The following is a 22,451-nucleotide window of genomic DNA, read 5'->3' as shown; positions in this document are numbered from 1 at the left end:
AGGCTGCATGTAGTAACATACGAAGGGGGAAAAAACCCAAATAGCCTATCATGCTCAGGCAAAATGTTTCAGGAAATTCTAAACTATTCCAAATGGACAAAATTCTATTTAATCTTAGAAAACACAATATACTCATTTATTTAAACCAGTGGGTCTCAACCTGGGACAATTTTGCTCGCCTAGGGACATCTGGCCATGAATGGAGACATTTTTGACTGTCACACAAGGGGTTAGGGTGCTACTGGCATTGAGTGGGTGACCGGGGATGCTGCCAAACATTCTACAATGCCCAGGACAGTCCCTGCCACAAGAATTATCCAGCCATACTGTCAAGAGTGCTGAGGCTGGGAAACCCTGATATAAGCATGTCGTCACATTTTAGTGTTTATTAGAGATAGAAAATAGAACTAGAAATAATGATACTAATACTAGCAGCAGCTAATATTTGTTTAGCCCTTATTATGTGCCAAACTTATCAGCTAATCCTATGGGATTTGTTCGATTATTATTTCCATTTTACAGAGGCTCAAAATAATGAACAAGTTTCCCAAGGTCAAGCAGCTGGTGAAAGGCAGGGCCCAGTTCATATTAAGTGTATCTAGTCCCTGAGCTTGCACTTAAACTACCCCACCCTGCTTCTCAGGGATAGCACAAACAGAGCGCCAGTGGAAGTCCCCCAGCAAACTAAGAATATTTAAGCTCATAAATGTATGCGTGTTTCTCTCCAGTTCAAATTCTAAGCCTGAGAGGGGCGCCTGGGTGGCTCAGTTGGTTAAGCGACTGCCTTCGGCTCAGGTCATGATCCTGGAGTCCCGGGATCGAGTCCCACATTGGGCTCCCTGCTCTGCGGGGAGTCTGCTTCTCCCTCTGACCCTCTTCCCTCTCGTGCTCTCTATCTCTCATTCTCTCTCAAATAAATAATAAAATAAAATCTTTAAAAAAAAAAAAAAAAAAACAAATTCTAAGCCTGAGAGAGAAATAAAGACCATTCGAGTACCAACAAAAGCAGGCAAGAACGTGTTCATGAGGCCATGTGATCTTGTAAGGATATATCAAGAGGTGTGATTAAACTTGATCCAAAGGGGTACACTCTTATCACGCTTTCTAAAAATACCCATTTATTGGAGTAAGAATAAATGAGTGCTAGGATATTTTGAACACTCCAGGGGCAGGGCACATAGCGTCCTGAGGCACCAAAGAGTGACTCCCTCACAGGCGACAACCACATTTGTGAGTGTGGAACCTTAAGAAATGAAAGGGACTGAGGTGAGGAGGGGCTACACCTGACAGGTCCCCGAAGAGAAGAGCAGAATAAGAATCTTTGATCGTGGAGAGGGAAATCACGGACTGCTATGGACTCCTAGGACCAGAAGGGGAGAGAAGTAGAGAGAGAGGTAGCACATGGAGCTGGTAAAACAGCAACTGGCCAGTGGTGTCAGGTCAGGCTCGATACAGAAATGACCCAGCTGGCAAGGTGGCTGCTCTTCTGGAGTAGGACTCGCCCAAGACAAGGTAACAGAAGAGCCCAGCACTAGCATCAGTCCGTTTCTCTTCAGGGTGGTCTGTTTCCAGTCACAGCAAGGCAACTAAGGCAGCACGGCAAATCACTAATGGTTTCAGTGTATTTACCAAATAATTCTACTTGTTTTTCTTCCTGGCACTAGCTTCTCAAGTGTTTTCTAGACAAGTGCTACTCAAATTGTGGTTCACAGACTGGTGCCAGTCCACAACAAGATAAGCACCCAAACTGAAATTAGCATTTAAATAGCAATCTGACACTGCCGTGATATTCTTTCTGTATTTTTACAAAGACTGATTCATGAAAAACTGGAAATTTTGAAAAAGAAAAAAGGCAGATTCTTCATCATGGAAGTTTGATCTAGAATTCATATACAAGTTAGCCATACATGTACCATGTGATTATAGCTGGAACTAGTGCAAAATAAAATTCCAAATAAAGACTTAAAAACATGTCATCTTGAATTCAACAATACAAAGGCATTTAAAATGTTCTCTAAACTAAAACCCTAAACTTTTATGTATCAATCAGAAAAGCAGTGGTATGGCCTAGGCATCACAAAGGGGAAATAATGCAGAAAGTGCCTAAGCTCTTCCTAGGTAACAATAGGTCGCGAGAGGCAGGTCCGAGCACGTCTAGTTCGCTGGTGTTGTCACCAAGTTCATGTAAGGTCACCTGCTGCAGGTCACAGAGCGTGGAAGAGGTGTCTAGCTTCTAGCTCACGCTCCTGACTCTAAACTATGAGGCCTCCCAAGTACCTGCAGGTTTTCAGGCATTTTCCAAAGCCCACTCTATATAAAGAAGAACACGATAGGATAAAATCCAGTACTGTCCTATTTTTCTCAACAATTTCTTGTTAGAAAGTGCATTATTTTCCTGAGAAACAATATTATCAACAGAAGACACATTCTTTACCAAAGCTGAAGCTGCATGAACACTGACCAGGGATGCTGGAAAAGGTGTTACTACACCAGCTAACCAGTGAACTGAAATCACCTCTAAGTCCCTTTCCATTTGAAGAGTCCATGAGTGTCTAATTTTACGACTCAGTATCAAAGAACACAGACATGACTGGTAATGCCACAAAAGCAAACATCCAAACAGGTACATGACATTTAAATGCAACTGGCCCCATAAAATATAAATACAAAATATGCAAGACACAAAATTCAGTCTTATCAGATTTTAAATTTGATTTAAACCAAAATACAAGGTAAAATAGATCTAAATGTTTAATTAACTTTCGTCTTCTAGGGTCTTCGACTTCTCTATCTCGTTTTTCTCCCTGAGTGTGCTTCCTAGGGCAGGTAGAGGCAAAACAAACCGTTCTACGATGAGATACACTCCAAGTTGGGATCATTCCTCTCACAAATAATTGTTGCCTGTGGCATCTAAGTACTAAATGAACATGAGCTAAAAGGGTTTCAAGAATAAAAGATTACTGTATCCAGTCACCTGCCCCATCCCTGCCTCCTGTGGTCTCCGAGAGCAGGTTGAGTGAGTGTGCTGGTGGAGGGGTTCAGGAGCCTGCTGAGAGGGCTCTTGGGGCTAACTGCTAGGGAAGAGTCTCACAGATTTTTAAAAACTAACTGGTGGAGCCCAACCTCCTCCACCTCCCCTGACCTCTATGCATCACCGGTGCCCTGGAGTCTTATTGCATGAAGCACTGAGTTCATGAAGAAAGGAAGTCCCTGGAAGTACACATGTGAAGTGTGCTTAGTGTGAAGGAAACAAAAATCCAAGTCCTGGCCGCCCACCCATACAGACTGCCAAATTAACAGCAGCGCCCTCCATGGACTCCCCCTGAACACAAATGTCCAAGGAAGAGTCCCCACACCTGCCTGCCACCCCGAGGTTCACACATGCCCTTAAGCCAAATAATTCCAGTTCTGAGACCAATCTCGAGGAATTACAAAACCAGAATATAAACTAAAAGATGTTCATCAGTTTTACAGTCAAAGTTAAAAACCAGAGACAGCAGACATGTTCAACAATGGGGAATGGCTATATAAAATTAGAGTTCACCCATGTTCTAATATGTGTCAGAATTTCCTTCCTTTTTAAGGCTGAATAATAATTCAGAACCAAATAGTTCTGTTACAATGAAGTGTGAAGACCGGGATACGGGGACATGTACACAGCACTCGCACCTCACTGTGCTTCTGATTCTGAAACTTTTATTGTCTGTCTCCCCATCAGCCCATCTGGTCCTGAAGTACAGAGAGCAGGTTGCTATCCCCACAGCTTCTCCTGTGCCTCCAGTACGCTCTGACCACATTCCCGTGGCCCCCTGCTCTACCCCCTGAGCACATTTCCACCACAGAACCTTTGACACATTACTGATCTTATGTATCATCTGGCCCTATTTCCCCCTACCTGATTACACTCCTGGAAGACAGAGGTTCAGGCCTATTCATTTCTGATGTGCCTCTGATGTGAGCCCAGGGCAAGCTATGTAGGACGTGCTCCATGAATGTTCACCTAAATAGAACCTACCAGTACAATCATGATAGTGTAAAATAATGGCCAAAACTTACAGAAAAACACTGGAAGAAATGTTACCTACATACAAGGGATATTATTATTCAGCCTTAAAAAGGAAGGAAATTCTGACACATATTAGAACATGGGTGAATCTTACAGACATTATGCTACATGAACTAAGCTGGACACAAAAGGGCAAATACTGTATGGTTCCAGTGACAGAAGGTTCCAGGAGTAATCAGATTCACAGAGACAGGAAGACTGGTGGTGGCCAGGAGATGGGGGGAAGAGGGCAGAGGGGAGTTACTGTTTAATGTTTCAGTTTGGGAAGAAGAAACATTCTGGAGACGGGATGGTGGTGAGGGCCGCAAAACAATGTGAATGTACTTAACGCCACTGAACTGCACACTTCAAACATGGTTCAAATGGTCAATTTTGATATGTATATTTATCACCATCTTTTAAAAAATGTTGCCAATGGTTATTTTTGAGTGATGAGCCCACGGATGATGGTAATGTTCTCTCTTTCTCTCTAGCCTATAAATTTCAGATAATGAACACAGTCGCTTTTAAAAAATGAAAAATAAATTTAGCCTTAAAACAAAGAGAAAAACTCTTCCAAGTCACTATAAAGACACTATAAAGCTGGTTCATAAAATCACTCCAAATAAGGGAGCAGCTAGAATTTCAAGGAGGTGGAATGAAACCTTAAATGGGGAGTGCAGGGGAGGTAATCACAGTGAGCCCTTGGTGGCCCAGATGGTGCTATCTGTCTGCACGCACCACTCCCCAGTCAGGTCAGACAACTACTGGAGGACCCAACTCAGGAAAAGAAGGAAGAAATTTTGTTTATTTGCTCTTGGACAGCGATCCAGAGGATGAAAACTGCTCTCAAAGTTGGCACACTGTTCTAAAGCAAAAGTAACCCTGTCACAAGTAAAACCTGTCTGAAGGAAGGGTCAACACAGACGCCCGGCCTCTCGCACTGCAGACCTGTGTAGTGCCCCCCTTGCATGGTGCCATGATGATTGCACACAGCATACAGGTCATAGACGTAGTCCTCAGGGTCCCTCCCGAGTCCATAGGGCCGTCTCCATGGAGACCAATGGGATGGCAAACTCCAGCTGCTCTGACTTCTCTTAACCACATGAGGTGTCATGTCCAGGCCAGTCAAGGGAAACTTGACCATGTTCTGAAGTTTCACACGCCTGTCTCCTTCCTGTTGCAAGAAGAAAAACAAGTTCTGATGATATTTTCATGCAAGTAGATGGTAGATCAGTTTTGTGTGGAATGTGGACCCTATCAGCTAGAGTGGTTTGAGTTACCTGATGTTTCCCAAGACACATTCAAAATAGGGAAACTCACTAATAGTTTTAACTATCTGGAGGAACAGGTTGTAATACCACTAAAAGTAGAACAAGCAATGACCTACATATAAGGGGTGATGAGCCTCTGAGTCCATTTCCTTATCTGATAAAGGTGTTTTAGGTTTTAGACTTACAAAATGACATTATCAGGCAGTTCATCCTGATACCTCTGTCACACAGGCACGAACAGCGATGGAGTACTCACGTACGTGAGGGATGACGTGCACAGAGCAGCGCTGGATAAGCAGTGCACCCTATCACCACCCCCCCCCACCGGCTACCTCCTCCAACAAGCATGTTACCGCTTAACACTGACTTGATATATTCATTTAGTTGATCATCTTAGGTAATCTGTACTTTCCATTAAGGCCACTGGGAAATCCTCTGAAATCCAACCGTCAGCTCAACAGCTGTTTTCTAAATGTTTCCTGTGTCTGTGGGAGCTTTAAGAAATTAACAGCCATGGCTAACGCCCACCCCAAGGAGCCATGGTTCTAAGAGAAGGAAAGTGTCCGTAAGAGAAAGGCAGGATGAGCCCTGGATGGTCAGGAAAGTCAGATTCAAGAATCTGGACCTTGTTCTGCAGTCAAGCACTGAGGCCTGAGGGGATGTCGTCAGAGCTGTGTAAGCAGCGCACAGGACGTGGCACGAAGGGAGGAGCAGCTTAGGCTAAGAAATCAAGGAGAAGACAATGTAACTGCAACCAGCTGGGAAGTCTCACAGGTCTGCAGTGGCATGCTGACAGCAAGAATGGGGAGAAGGGGGGAGCCTGGGTGGCTCAGTTGGTTAAGCAACTGCCTTCGGCTCAGGTCATGATCCTGGAGTCCTGGGATCGAGTCCCACATCGGGCTCCCCGCTCAGCGAGGAGTCTGCTTCTCCCTCTGACCCTCCCCCCTCTCATGCTCTCTCTCTCTCCCATAAATAAAATCTTTAAAAAAAAAAAAAAAGAGTGGGGAGAAGGGGACACACTCAGGAGGCCATGCAGAGGCACAACCAAGCTGAAGAGGTAACTGGCTACAGGGGAGGGGCAAGAAAGAAGTCAAAAGCGACACTGCAGTTTTGAGTCCGAGGTGTGGTAAGGGTGGGGACATGCCTTCTAAAGAAACAGAAAGCGAAGGAAGTTAGTGTGCATATGTGGAAGGGGCCAGAGAAGGCTGGGCTCTGAACCTCATCAGCTGTCTACCTGCAGATCCCAATGGAAGCATGCAGCTGGGACATTCTTTACTATAGGAGCCAGACCCTAAACCTTTGAGTGAAAGCCCAGCCCTGGGGATCCTGTGCATGTCACCGCAGACACCTCCACTTCATCAGCAAGTCCTAAACATCTTTTGATTCTATTCCAATCTCATCTCCATTGCTACTGCTCCAGAGAAGCCATCAGCACCCCTCCCCTGGATGGTTGCTTTGGTTCCCTCCAGATCTCCCCAGCTTCATTCGTGCAGCCTCACATTCTCCACACTGCAGCCAGAATGGTCTCTTCAAATCACAAATTTGGTCATGTTGCTTCTCCGTTTATAACCCTTTATCAGAATCCCACTCTGCCCACAAGGGTCTGCTTGGCCAGCCCCTGCGCACCCCTTCCACCTCAGCTCACAGCTTCCCCCATCCTCTGGAGCTGCAGCCAAACTGGCCTGCTTTCAGTCTCTGGCACATGCTATCCGCACTCAGGGCTTTGCACACATCGCTCCCTCTGCCACTGTGAGTGCGCAGCCCTGCTCCCCTCAACTGGGAGATGCCTCCTCCTAATCTTTCAGATACAAACCTTAAAGCCAGGCCTCAGATGCTCCTTAAACATTTACTTCCTCTTTACCTCTCCTACAATGGGGCCTGCCCAGGACAACCCTAACCTCAGGGAATAGACAGCCTTTTTGAAAAACTGACTCAGAGTAATACAGCTCAAAGCAGCTTTTCTCTGTATATATTTATGACTCATCTTCCCAACTATACAACAGCTCCTTGGGAGCAGGATAACACCATTATTACTTTAGGTACAAAGAGAATTCTACCCACCCCAGAAAGGAGCTCTACTTTTTTTTTTTTTAAATACCAAAATACACTTACTAAAATTTAAAACACAGCATTTACAAATCTAAAGCAAGTCCTCAAGAACAAAGTAAAATATCTGCAGTATGAACTAAAATGTTTAGAATTTAAAGGGTCACAAGATGCTCAAATTTTGCTTTGGGTAAGAACAAAACATGACCCCAAACACGGGGCAGATGTGTCTGTAACAACATGAACAGGAACACTAGATCAAACAGGGACACACAAAGAACCCATGCAGCCCACCAGTAGAGGTATAAGAAACATGGCCACAGCTTTTCTCACTAAGACAGAGGATTTACCTACCTGTCGAAATCTCTTTAGATGTATAATAAGCACATCAGGCAGAGTCCAGAGGCTTAACGTAATGCTCCCCTGCTGCAGCTGCTTACAGTGCGGGCAGCGCCAGGCATCATCTGGAGCAAGCTGAAAACAAGGACATGAAACGACTTCCGTTAAGCACCACTTAAGGCAAGACTTTCTACAGAAGACCGTGGCACTCACTTCCTGGTCAAGGTGTGGTATGATTCGGAATCTCTCTGGAAACCACATATGATGGGGAGTCAGTGGAAAAACACAATCACGAGAGGCACCTGGCCAGAGATGGCCCCCCAAGATTTGCTGAATAAATTCTCTCTCAAAAAGAGATGACTGAACAAGTAAATATTACACAGAGGACATTCAATGTCACAGAAGAACCTCAAATTCCACAAACTCCTAAACTCAACCTGTTGCCTTTCCATCAATATACTTTCTCCTCCTCCTCTAAGTCCTACCTCAGCAACCACCACTACCACCCACAAAAGGCAGTACTCGCGGCGGGGTGGGGCGGAGTATCCCAAACCTTCGAAACCCTCCCTCTTCCTCCGGTTCCACATCTATCCAAAGTAATTGTCTCTGCCATATCATACACCTGTCTCCTCTACTCCATTCCCACGAAGATGGCCTTAATTCACAATCCTCACCCATGCTCTTACCTGGACTTTGGCGAGTCTCCTAACTGATCTCTCTCTCCCAAGCACTGAACCCCTCTAAACAATCCCCCCCACCTCCTGCTATCAACAAGGTCTTTCTGAATGTCAATCTGAGGCTTCAGGTCTACATATGCCATCTCTGCAGGCGAGGGTTTCAGGATGGGGACATATTCAGTTAGAGGTGCCCATGAGGCATGTCTGGTGAGAGATTTAAATCCCCTCTGGAGTTCAGAAGATACATCAGATCAAGGACCATGAACATGATGAGGTAAGGAAAGCATGCTGTGGATGACAATGCCCACTGAGATGGGACAGACAGAAGTCAAAAACAGAATCTTGGGGAAATCCTCGTTTTAAGGGAAAGAGCCTGAGGACGTATAGTCAAAAAAACCAGGCAAACCAGAAGCATTCTTTTTTATACAGACTAAGGAGAGAGAATGGCAAGATCCTGGAGGGGTTGGCTGGAGATGGGGCAAAGGCCACAGAACTGAGCAAACCAAGGGCCACAGAGAGAGTTTCAGAGGGCAGTGTCAGAAATGCAAGTCAGATGGAGGGAGGACAAGAGCTGAAACCACCAATGGGGAATGAAGCAGAAAGGAGGAAGAGAAAGGCAGGCATGGTCACTGGAAAGGGAAACAAAACTGAGGGGATTTTCTTTTTTTTCATGACAGGGAGACCCAATCATGTTTGTAGGAAACATGGGGAGAAACAGAAGTTTGGGTAGATGGAGGTGGCTCAAACACAGACTGGCAAGGACCTACACTGTCATCCGTTAAGTCTGCACCTCCGTTGACATATTAATAGTCTCCATATGTGGCCATCCAGCCCAGGGCTTGTGGTAAAAGGGCAAGTTGTTTATTTGTTTTGTTAATTTCCAACACAGATACTTGTACAAGATACAGTAAGAATGTCCTGACAATGTCTAATAGCTACGACATTTTCTAAAACGTCTCTGATTTCTGTACTTATCTTATTGTAAACTGCTATAAAGAGCTCCTGGACCTGCAGACCATACTCGGAGCATCGCTGGTCTAGCTAACTCTGCGTAGCAAATGAAGGACAGCTATCTCAGCAGGCAGCTATTTCATTTTCAGATGGTCTGTCAGAGAGTTCTTCCTCATATTAAGACAAATTCATTCTCCCTTGTAATTTCCAATCTTTAAGTTCTGCTTTTTAGATAGAATTAAGTCCAATCCCTCATCCACAGACAGTCCTTGAAGTGCCTAAAAATAACTATCAGATCCCCACTTAAGGCCTCCTCTGTCAAAAGACATTCAGCGCATCATGGTTTCCAGATGCACCATCCCCTAGCCACTCTCTCATGCCACGGTTTGTCAGTCTCTTTTAACCGTGAACATTTAAGGTAATGAAAAGAGCAGTGCTATCACCATCTGAGTTCTGGACACTATTTTAAAGTATCCTTGAGGCAGCTGGAGGTGGCTGACACGGTGGTGACTGTGGATCAGTACTGAGCTTGCGGACACCTAAACCCGAAGTTACCGCCTCACGGTCTGCTGCTAAATAATATCTCCTCCTCTGTACCTGTTCTGTGATTTCTGGACCCAAGTAATACTCACTTATTCACTCATTCTAATATGTACCTACCAAATGCCTTCTCTGTGCCAAGCACTGTTTTATAGATGCTAAGGTTATTTTATGACCAGGACAGACTCTCACAACTCTCTTCCTCACCCCTGTATTGCAGCTACACTGGCCTCATTCCTGTTTCTCAACCACATCAAGTTACTTCCTTGATTTACTTATTTATCCCCAGGAGACTATAAATAGCCCAGAGGCAGAACCCCCACTTGGCTCGATCTGTTACATCCCCAGTACCATGTGTAGCACCTAGCACAAAGTATGTACTCAGTAAACATTTATTGAATGAATCCCTACTAAAATGTATCTTGCCAGCTTGAATTCATCCTTCTAGACCAGTGAGATGTTTTGTGGAATACCAATGTTGTCATACAGTAGATCTGCTCAGTTTTAAGCTTTGTGCCATTCTCAAACATCTCCCAAATTAAAAAAAAAAAAAAAAAGCAAGCCCTATAGGACAAAGTTCCAAACAGAATCTGCCATCAACCCATTTTAAAGCCAACTAACTGGGGCACCTGGGTGGCTCAGTCAGTTAAGCGTCTGCCTTCAGCTCAGGTCATGATCCCAGGGTCCTGGCATCGAGCCCCACATTGGGCTCCCTGCTCAGCAGGGGGTCTGCTTCTCCCTCACCTCCCTACTTGTGTTCTCTCTCTCTCAAATAAATAAAATCAAAAACAATTTTAAAAATTAAAAAAAAAATAATAAGGCCAACTATTTTATAATTAGGCCCCAAACTGGGGGGGGGGGGGGGGGGGGGGCGGGGAGACAGGTCTTATAAAAAACTGTTATTAAAGGAACGAGCTATGAACAGCTTGGGGGAAAAAGACTCTGTGAGAATATTAAAAGTATTTTCAAATATTTAAAGGACAGACAAGTGGAAGAAAATTAAGACTTGTCCTCAAATATCCTTAACGAACTCAGGAGAGAGAACGCCTGTTGGCTATAGTAACCTGGGGCCTATTTCAGGGCAGCTTCAGTGACCATCAGAGATATCCAGAGAGGAAATGGTATGTCTCTTGAGTAGAGACTAATGCCTCATAACTAAGGTATTCAAACAGTAGCTGGACAATCATCTATTTGCAATTAGGTAGAAGAACGCAACCATTAGAAAAAAGGAGTTTTAAAGTCCCCTCTAACCCTGAAATTTCAGGGTTCACTACATACAAGAGTGAGCAGTGACAATTAGCAGTCAAAATTATGATGCCAACATCAACTCAAGATTAGATGAATGCCAACTACTCTAGTCAAGGCTGTTCAAGGTGCATTAACCTGGAGAGTTTTAAAAATCACACAGGCCTTGGCCCCAACCGCAGAGACTTACTTATCCATGTCTCTGTCCATTCTTCCATTCAAATATTTACTGAGTCCCCTCTATCTGCCAAGCACTGTGTTGACTGCTATCTGATAGAACTTTCCATGTATACCCGCCCTGAGAACTCCAAATGTGACTAATGCAGCTAAGGAACTGAAATTTTAATTTTATTTCATTTTCATTAATTTAGTTTAAATTTAAATAGGTTCTGGCACCTATGTTCTTAGTACCAAAAAATTAAGAATCACTATTCTGGTTACTAGGGCAAATGATTTAAAATCTCTAAATTGAGGGACGCCTGGGTGGCTCAGTTGGTTAGGAGTCTGCCTTCAGCTGAGGTCATGATCCCAGGGTCTTGGGATCGAGCCTCACGTCAGGCTCCCTGCTCAGCGGAGTCTACTTCTCCCTCTCCCTCTGCCTCCCACCCACTTGTGCTCAATCTCTCACACACGATCTCTCTTTCTCTCAAATAAAGTCTTAAGAATAAATAAATAAATAAATAAACAAATAAATAAAATCTCTAAGTCGAAACAAAAAAGTCTATTATTGTTAAAAGGGGAAAATATTAACTACAAAGGTTCACTTCTAGAGCATTTCAATCAGTCAAAATTTTCTAGTAATCTAAACTACTTTTTGTTAAAGTCCTAAAATGGATAGCACTTAGATGCCCATTGTGTGTGCAGCAGAACTTACATGAGTGCAGAATGTCTGGGGACTTTTCTGGAGCATCATTTGCTTCTCTGGTGTCATCCTGCCCCACCCCCTCCCTGCCCCCCTCACCACCTAAGAAGTGCTGCCAGGCTCTTACCCGCTCCTCTTTGGTGTAGAGCTGGAAACACTGGGATAAAGTGCAAGTCTGAGGCTGATGATGACGCTCCCTCTGCAGACGGACACTTTCTGCATCAGGAATATATTCATCTTCAGTATTTACAAACAAGCTGCAATGGGGGAGGGGGTGGGTATTTATCAGAGAATGTCTTGCAAAACTGACCCCAAAATTGCAGCTTCACAATGTGACTATAAATTTATAACCAAGAAGAACCAATGTGTAATGAAAGTAAACAGGTTATCCAACCAGTCATCCAAGTTTTCTATGTTTCAAAATATTCTTGAAAAGTTCTGTATCTATAAAGTTATTTTCAAGAAATAACTTGGGAGTTGGTTTTCATGGGATTGGCCATGAACTATTAATTCATAGATTCTTGTCCTTTGTATCTAAGGGCATGCATTTGGTATAATTTACTAGAATTAATGGGCCTGTAATAAAAATCAAAGGGGCACCTGGGTGGCTCAGTGGGTTAAGCATCCCACTCTTGATTTCAGCTCAGGTCATGTCTCAGGGTTGTAAGATTTAAGCCCTGAGTCGGGCTCCTCACCCAGCACGGACTGAGATTCTCTCTCTTGCCCTCTCCTCCCCTCCCCCACCCCTGCTTGAGCATGCTCTCTCTAAAAATAAAAGAAAAAAGTAATTGGCCCTGTACAGTAATGAATAAATAGTTCTGTCTGATCAGCAGCAAACATTCTGAGGTTTTTGAGATCCAGACAAAAGAATGTACAGGAAAGAAATAACTGGTTAAATAAAGGATTAGTAACCCACTTGGAAACTTAAAGAGAGATTTGTTTCAGCTAATCTGAAAGATCAAAGGGATGTTATTAAAATGATAATTAAATCAATGATTCTATAAGCACTAAGTAAAAAAAAATACTCACAAATCTTTTGTTTCCTTGTCCCATTCTACCACTAACTTCACGTGAGCAGTGCCACCTGGTCCACAAGATTTTAGTGCCCTAGAGCATGGAGACGAAGTCACATATTATGTTCTAAAGAAATGATTTTACTTACGTCCTATCTGAAATTAGGCATCATAATATGATTACTGAAAATCTTCACCATTGTTCCTCATCAGAAAAAGTTTCTATTGAGACCGTTATGACCTCGTATCTAGAATAACTAGGTTACAATTGGACTGAAAAATCCTTAAATTAAAACATCCAGTATAGAAATAAAGAGATTGGAAGAAATTAGTCTCATGTTATAAGGCTGTCCACAACCACTTCTAGATATTCTTTTTTTTTTTTTTTAATGACCTTTCCAACTTTTTGTGTCATTTCTCACCAACCCAAAGAGAGACCAGATAATAGTTCCTCTGGAAACAAAGTCTGCTCCTACATCTCTCCTTCTCCCCCATACACCAAGCACAGAGGTAGCAGAGTGAAGTGACTAAGTCTACTGAGGGAGAGGTGGGACAGAAAGAAGGCTTGAAGGAACGGAATGATCGACAGAGGACACCACACATGCAAAGGCACACACGAAGCGGTGCCAACACTTCCAACAATCCTCGTGCTCTGATACTACTGAAGGTCTAAGATGGGAGGAGGAGAAGAGTGGGGCCTGACAAGCAGGAAGTAAGCAGGGTTCAAACTGTGTAGAGCGTCGTACACCATGGAAGTTGGGCTTTATCTTTTAGGCTACAGGTTTCCATTTAAGATTTCCAGGAGGAAAGGGGCATGATGAGAATTCTACTTTGGCAAGCTTCCATCCTGATTGAATATTAAAGTGTAATTTATCTGTAGTCCTGGGACATACATTAATTTGCTTTCCTGATTTCAAAAAAGATCATATATATCATACTCAAATGTGAATGAAAAGTAAAATAAGTATACTTAATTTCTAAACAAGCCTAATGAGCCTACCACACTTAGGTAGAAATTATATCAGACATCACTAGAAATTACAGAGGAAGATAAATAAAATTCTAGCAGGTGACTGACTGATCGATTCTTACCTCTCTACTGTTGGGTGGCACAGCGGCTGCTCCTCCTGGGGCAGCAAGTATGTTATCCCCACAACACTGACAACACGCAAACTGAATGGACACACCTGCATCAAACAGTAAAGGAAAATGTGGCTGAATTTCTCCCCAAGGGCATGTGCGTCACAGTGGCATTTCCAAAACAGACGAGAGGGACAGCAAACGCTTTTGCAAAATGCTTCTCTCTGATATTCTTTTAGGTTGTTGAGCCACTCTTACACACTTTAAAGATGATTAACCTAATGCAATTTACATATCAAACATGTTATGCAGGACAAGTAATATGCTGCTTTAGGCTGAACCTTAATTTAATGTAAGTCCTCCATGGATACCTTCATATAGTAATCCTAATTTTGAAAATATACAGATACCTGTTCTACAATCTCTCAAAGCTGATTGTGTGCTAATCTTTATTAGATAAATATATATTATAAAGAAATACCTAGCAGTTCAAGGGAATTCTTGCAGTGGCCAGAAAATGAGGGGTAAATCCTTAGTCCTGAAAATCTGAACACAGCAGATTTTACCAAACAGCTTTCCACCAGGGCTCCTCAACATCCAGCTCAGCGCCTGGTCTTCCCTAAATGCAGAGGTCCAAAATTCAAATTTCACCACAGTGACTGTTTCTTCACTTGGGTACACATGCATGCTATGCTGGAGTGTCAATATGCTTACTCACCTGGATGCAAACCGTGGGCCTCAAGAAATACTTCATCTTCTCCAAGATTTCCTTCTGCAGAAGGTCCCACGCTATTGTCTTCTCTAAGTGCAGCACAAAAGGCAGTCCAAATCTAACACACATAAATATTGCAATCACCTTAAAAGTACCGCAATCCCTTTAATATTGTAATTGTTTACTCATGGTCTCTTAAAATAGAACGACTATATTATTGGGTTTAAGACAGTTCTCAAAATAAAACAAACAGGAAATTTAATAGTTACTCCCATAAGTAGATGAAAAAGCAGAGAAGCCTAGATTTCTACACAAAATTTTACAGTTCATGTGTCAAAATGGCTTCTAGGCGGTACGAGGGGGCAAGAGGGCAGGATCCGTGAATACGGTGAGGAAAGACGACAGGAGTGGCCGTGGTCTGGCTAACAGCGCGGGTCCCCATATAAGGAGCTGTGTGCTGCAGTAACAGACAAGCCTAGAAGGCCTGGCAGGCAGGTGGCCATAGCCTGGTTGTCTGACGAGGAAGGCACTGGCAGGCAAATGACACAGAAAGTCAGCTCCCAGCCTACAGGAGAAGCCATGCGGCCCTGCCCATGCTGGACTCCTAGGAGTACCGTACCCCGGTTCTCAGCTTTGGCTACACATTGAGATCACCAAGGGAGCTTTAAAACACGGTGATGCCCAAGTGCAGCCCCCGAGATTCTGCTGTAATCACTCTGGTCCGCGGCCCGAGCACAGAGATGTGCTGAGGAACCCCCAGGCGGTTCTGATATGCAGCCATGGCCGAGGACCCCTGGCCCAGCCACACTCTCATCCAAGCCCAGCCACTCAGACCTATTCTTTTGCCCTACACGTGTCCTACTCACTCTCTGTGCGGTCAACTCCCTCCGCTCGGAACACCCCTCCCACCCTTCCTCTGGGCCACCTCCTACTCACTCACATCAAGACCCAGCAGAGGGATTCTTCTGCAGGAAGCACCCTGTTGACTTGTTCTCTGTGCTATGTGGGCCATGGCATTCACTCCACCGTGCTGCAAATACTGTCTATCTTCCTGCCTCCACCAGTAGACTGAGTTATCTGACAGCGGGAACTATGATTTATCACAGTACCCCACACCCAGTCAATGCCCAGAAATCCATACACGCTTAATGAATGAACAAAGGAGCCAAGAGAAAATCCCTGATTCAGGCTGAAGCAGAGGCACTCAGATCAAGAAAGCCGTTCCTAACAGCCTCAGTCTACATAGAGCAGTATTCCACAAACAGCACTGTGATGTGAAAGAAATGACAAGCACGTGCAAATCAGCCACTCCTATTTTTCACATAGTCATGTCTTCACTTGCAAGAGAAGAGAATCATTACAAAAGGGACTCCACAAGTTCTTTATTTTACATCAACACACTGAGCTGCCTTTCTTTCTGCCCCTTAAATAAACATGCCAAGTTCTCCTTAGTCTCAGGGTCTTTGTACTCATGTTCTCTCCCCACGCAGCCTTCTCCCCAGAGGCTCACATCACTCACACCGTCTCCTCAGCTCCATGCTGCTTCTTCAGGTGGACCTCCCTGTCCCCACCTCTAGCATGGTCTGGCTGCCCCCCCACCAGCACACTCCATCATCCAGGCCTGCTTTAATATCTTCAAAATGGTGAGGACTGTTTGAAGTGACATGTGTTTACTTGTTTACAGTCGGTCTGTCCTCACTGGGATGTAAGCTCCACAAGAACACAGTCTGTCTTGTTCACTGCTCTATCCCATGTTGGAACAGTGCCCAACACACTGTAAACACTAAAGTATTTGTTAACAAGTATCATAAATATACAAATCAACACATTTCATACTTAAGTTATTTAACCATCATTAAATAAGTTATTTCTAAGCAACATTTTAAAAGACTAATAAAATGCTACCCTGACAAACAGTAGAAACAGAGTCCTTTGTCCCTGAAACATACCCATATTTCATTATTACTCAGGTTACATTACTATTGTGATAGAACTGCTTTAAAAGATAGTCTAAACCTCCCATATATTCTTAGCAGGAAACAGATTTGAGAGAGATTTGCAACTCCCGAATTTCTGACTGAAGTAGCTGAATGAATAGTGCTGCCATTTGCTGAGACAGGAAATACTGGAGAGCCAGATTTACAGAGAAAGAGAATCAGTTCAGTTTGGAACGTAAGACTGAGGTGCATGTACCATTCAAGTAGATATGTTAAGAATTAAAAAAAAAAAAAAAAAAGGCTGTTAAGAAAGTAGCTGGATATAGGCCTATAGGCCCCATGAGGAACCTGAGCTAAAAATAAACACATGAACGGAGCCTTTAACAACTAGACGAGCTTGGAGAGCCTTTCTAATTCAGATTCTATCATCCTAATTTTATATTCTCCTCCTCCCAACCCCTCAAAATGAGGTCAACTTATACACATATTCTTTCTAAATATTGGAATCAAAAGTTAATAAAAGTAAGGGTTTTTCATCCCCACTTTTTAAAATGTTTGAAAATATTGGACTTTTAAAGTTTCAGCACTTATTAGTAAGCCAGTTTTTACCTTTTCCCTTGCTGCCCAGTACAGGCTCGGTTACACACTAATAGAACAATCTTGTCGTTTCCCGCTCTTGCTGGGGGCAAGTCTGTTTTCCCTTGCTTTGCTGCAGTTTGTGTAGGAGAAGACAGTCGATGATGATCCAAGCCAAATTTCAAGTGGTTTAGATTGTTGTTTAAGTGGATTCCTGGAAAAAATAAAATAAAAAACTTATTCTATCAATTCAAAATTCTTTTCATTCATTACAAAGACATTCACCCAATGGAGAAATTAAGAAGTTGCATTATGTAATTTAAACTATAATCAACCCCCCCAAATGATCTACTTTGAGATAACTTATCCAGTCATTAAAATAATTTTTTTTTTACGTAGGCTCCATATCCAGCGTGGAGCCCAAGTGGGGCTTGAACTCATGACCCTGAGATCAAGACCTGAGCTGAAATCAAGAGTCAGAGGCTTAACCAACTGAGCCACCCAGGCATCCCATCATTAAAATCCTTTAAACTAGCTTGATGTATCTTGAAAACTGAAATTTAAAACTCTTCACTTGAGGTCACCTGGGTGGCTCAGTCAGTTGAGCATCTGACTCTTGATTTCAGCTCAGGTCATGATCTCGGGGTTCTCAGATCAAGCCCCACTTCAGGCTCCATAAGTGGTGAGGAGTCTGCTTGAGGATTCTCTCTCCCTCTGCTCCACCCACCCCATGGATGCTCTCTCTCTCTCAAATAAATCTTTAAAAATAAAAAACAGTAACCTCTTCACTTGAGTGAATACTGGATACCGTTTTAGAAGAGCAAGTTTGCAGAGATGATCCACCAAGACAAATTAAAGGTAAGACCATGCAACCAGCAACCAAATAAATTGGGAAAAAAAAAATTAAGACTAGTAAATGTGGAATGATCTTCAATATTCTAACTGCAGTTTCTTCTCCCTAATTAAAGAGCCAGAGTTATAAGAAACAAAAGATAAACCACGCTTACGAGATTCACAGCCATTATAGGACATGTCAACTTTAATACAATCAATCACACTAGATGGACCTACATTTAAGTGAACAAAAATATATGATTGATTTGCATGATACAGGTTGCTGAAAATCAGGTGAAAACAGAGCTGTCAATCAGAGCTACTCAGCAATTCAGTACCTAGGACAATGCCCTGTACTTAGGAGAAACTCAATTAAGTGCTTGATTAAACAATTGTTCATTTCGATGGAATACTATTCAGCCATAAAAAAGAAGGAAATCTTGCCATTTGCAACAACATGGATGGACCTTGAGGGCATTTTGCCAAGTGAAAGAAGTCAGAGAAAGATAAATACCATATGATCTCATTATATGTTGAATTTAAGACAACAACAATGAAACCATGCTCACATATACAGAGAACAGATTAGTGGTTGCAGGGGGTTGGATGGTGTCAGGCAAAATTAGTGAAAGGGGATCAAAAGGTACAAAATTCCAGCTATAAAATAAATAAGTAAGGAGATGTAATGTACAGCATGGTGACTACAGTTAATAATAATACTGTACTGTATATCTGAAAGTTGCTAAGAGAGTACATCTTAAAAGTTCTCATAATAAAAAAATTTTTGTAATTATATGGAGATGGATGTTAACTAGACTTCCTGTGATGATCATTTTGCAGTATATACAAATACTGAATCATTATGTTGTACCCCTGAAACTAACATGTTATATGTGAATTACACCTCAATAAAAAAATAATAAAATTAAATTAAAATAATTGTTCACCTCTTTAATCCTCAGAAGTACAGCCTAAGGAAATTATACCCAAACTTGGAAATAGAAGAAAGCCCTCCAGGTTGCCGAGGTGGCTCAGTCGGTTAAGCATCTGCCTTCAGTTCAGGTCATGATCTCAGGGTCCTGGGATCAAACCCCACGTCAGGCTCCCTGATCAGGAGGAGTCTGCTCTGCCTCTCCCCATTCTCTGTGCTCTCTCTCTCTCACTCACTCTCTCTCAAATAAACAAAAATCTTTAAAAAAAAGAAAAAAGACGAAAGCCCTCCACCACCACCACCACACACACATACAAATAAGACCACCACCAAAAGGAGAATAAAATAAAAAGTGGCTATACAAAAGTATTCGTAGCAGCATTTTAGCAATAACCTAAATATCCAGCAATATAAGACTTGCCAAACCTATTAAGGGACATCAGCATTACAGCAATTTAAAATGACCAGTATGTGGTTAATCAAAATAAATTCCAGGTGAATTAGAGTTTAAAAAAAAAGTATACAGAAACTAGAAGTAAGAAAAAATGGAATCTTCATCAAGCTATTAGAGAGAGGAATACTTTTTTAAGCTTAAACACCAAAAAGAAATCACAAAAGGAAGAACAGATTTCACTCCATAGCCATTTTAAACTTCGGTATGAGAAAATAAAAATAAAAGAAGTCTGAATTTGAGACAATGAACAACCTCATTTCCCACCTCCTTGCAGAAGGCTGGGAAGACCTGTTCTAAAGTGATGAGGGGGTTCCACTCAACTGCACAGAAATCAAGCTCTGGGGGCGCCTGGGTGGCTCAGATGGTTAAGCGTCTGCCTTCAGCTCAGGTCATGATGCCAGGGTCCGGGGATCAAGTCCCGCATCGGGCTCCCTGCTCCTTGGGAGCCTGCTTCTCCCTCTGCCTCCCGGTCTCTCTCTCTCTCTCTCTCTCTCTCTGTCTCTCATGAATAAATAAATAAAATCTTGAAAAAAAAAAAAGAAAGAAATCAAGCTCTGTGTTCAAAAAGCACACTCACTTACTACCAGCTGCATGACTGGGATGGTTACTCAATCACCCCAAGTCTTCACTCTCTCATTTGCAAAGTGGGGAAGGTAGCAGCTTCATATGTCTCAAATAAGTTATTTACAAGGCTTTAACAGAGGCTAACACATACTCAATAAGTGGTACAGTCTTCCAACAAAGAAACTCTCTGGTCAGTAGATGATAAACTTGGACCTCACCAAAGTCACTTAAAAACAGAAACTTAGCGTTAACCCTTAGCCATGGGGGTGTGAAAGGGGATTTGATCAAATTTTCAGTTGAACAAACATTAATTGGGCTCTTGTTATGCATTAGGAACTATACTGAACTGCTGGGTACAGAAAGATAAACACAGCCCCAACTACAGAGAATTTCGCAGTGTGGTGGAAGGACAGAGAAGAAAAAAGATTATTTGCACACAACGTGCTGGTGTCAGAGATTAGCAGAAGATGTGACTGGAGCAAGGAGGAGGAAGTCAGCCAGCCCACCTGGGGGGGTGCCTGCGGGGGGGTGAGGGGGGGAAGCTTTCTGGAAAAGGTGATAACTGAGTATTCTTTTACTGTAATGTAATAAAAGTAGAAAACAATTTGAACAAAGCACACACATGAAAATGCAACTAGAAAACAAAAAGAAGCTGTTAGGTCAAAGAAAAATCAAAACTGAAATAACGGACTACTTAGAAAATAATAATGTAAATATGAGTATACCAGAGATAACGGAATCCTAGGCTGGCAATGGAGAAAGGTGACCAACCCAACGTACAGAATTATGTAAAGGTTCAGAAACTAGAGGCACCTATCGAAGTGGGTGGTGAAGAAAACGAGGAACTAAAATAAGGACATTCAACAAGGGCATCAAGATCATTCAAAGCGGAAAGAATGGTATCTCCAACAAATGGTGCTAGGATTACTATTTACATACAACAAAAGAATGCAGCTGAACACCCACCTCAAACCATATTCAAAAATTAATTCAAAATGGCACAAAGATCTAAATGTAAGAGCTAAAACTACAAAACTCCTAGAAGTAAACACAGGGGTAAACTTCACGGTCCTGGATTTAAGGATGAAATCTTACATAAGCAACAAAAAGGATAAGCAACAAAAGAAGAAAATAATTAGACTTCATCAAAACTAAGAACTTTTTGTGCATCAAAAGACACTATCAGGAAAGTGAAATGGCAATCTATAGAATGGGAGAAAATATTTGGAAGTCATATATCTGATAAGGGTCTAGAACCAGCATATATAAAGAACTCTTACAACTCAGTAACTTTACATCCCAATTTAAAAATGGGGAAAAAATTTGAATAGACATTTTTCTAAAGAAGGTAAACAGATGTCCAATAAGCATATGAAAAGATGATCAACATCATTTATCATGCAAATACAAGCACAAAGACACACCACTTCACACCCACTGGGATGGCTATAATCAAAAAGATGGAAAATAGCTTCCTTTCGGCCAGAACCGCCATCTTCCAGTAATTCGCCAAAATGACCAACACAAAGGGAAAGAGGAGAGGTACCTACTATATGTTCTCTAGACCTTTTAGAAAACATGGAGTTGTTCCTTTGGCCACATACATGCAAATCTGTAAGAAAGGTGATATTGTGGACATCAAGGGAATGGGCACTGTTCAAAAAAGGAATGCCCCACAAATGTTACCATGGCAAAACTGGAAGAGTCTACAATGTTACTTAGCATGCTGTTGGCATTGTTGTAAACAAACAAGTTAAGGGCAAGATCTTGCCAAGAGAATTAATGTACGCATTGAGCATATTAAACACTCAAAGAGCTGAGTGAGACAGCTTCCTGAAGCATGTGAAGGAAAATGATCAGAAAAAGAAGGAAGCCAAGGAGAAAGGTACTTGGGTTCATCTGAAGCGCCAGCCTGCCCCACCCAGAGAAGCACACTTTGTGAGAACTAATGGAAAGGAGCCTGAACTGCTGGAACCCATTCCCTATGAATTCATGGTATGATAAATGTAAAGAAAATAAAAGACCTCAAGACTGTAAAAATGTTTCTCTTAATTGAGTAGAAGTGTGGTGTCCTTTCCCTAAAAAAAATATTTAAAGCAAACTTTGTGTCCTAAAAAAACAAACAAAAAAAAGATGGAAAATAATAAATGTTGGCAAGAATGTGGAAAAATTATGACCCTCATATATTGGTGGATGAAAAATGATTCACCTGTTGCAAAAAACAGTCTGACAATTCCAAGAAGGTTAAACACAGAATTACCATGACCCAGTGTTTCCACTCCTAGGGGTGTGTATGTGGGTGTATCCCCAAAAAACTCTAAACAGGTATTCAAACAAATATTTGTACATGAATGGTCATAACAGCACTATT

The 22,451-nt window shown here is 42.4% G+C and overlaps 1 protein-coding gene across 1 annotated transcript in view; it reads right to left on the bottom strand.

Moving 5' to 3' along the window:
- Nucleotides 1–22,451, bottom strand: part of USP31 (ubiquitin specific peptidase 31) — a 68,422-nt gene that overhangs the window by 9,548 nt on the left and 36,423 nt on the right. The window contains exons 7-13 of the mRNA XM_027610705.2: nucleotides 17,331–17,511; nucleotides 14,791–14,902; nucleotides 14,085–14,179; nucleotides 13,009–13,086; nucleotides 12,107–12,236; nucleotides 7,720–7,839; nucleotides 4,997–5,222 (exon numbers count right to left, since the gene is read on the bottom strand). Of these exons, the coding sequence (XP_027466506.1) occupies nucleotides 4,997–5,222; nucleotides 7,720–7,839; nucleotides 12,107–12,236; nucleotides 13,009–13,086; nucleotides 14,085–14,179; nucleotides 14,791–14,902; nucleotides 17,331–17,511 (942 nt within the window). The remainder of the gene's footprint in view (nucleotides 1–4,996; nucleotides 5,223–7,719; nucleotides 7,840–12,106; nucleotides 12,237–13,008; nucleotides 13,087–14,084; nucleotides 14,180–14,790; nucleotides 14,903–17,330; nucleotides 17,512–22,451) is intronic.

This window comes from Zalophus californianus, chromosome 10, assembly GCF_009762305.2.
Source record: "Zalophus californianus isolate mZalCal1 chromosome 10, mZalCal1.pri.v2, whole genome shotgun sequence".
NCBI lineage: Eukaryota > Metazoa > Chordata > Mammalia > Carnivora > Otariidae > Zalophus > Zalophus californianus.
Note: the sequence above shows the minus strand (reverse complement) of the source record. Positions and strands in the feature narration are given on the sequence as shown.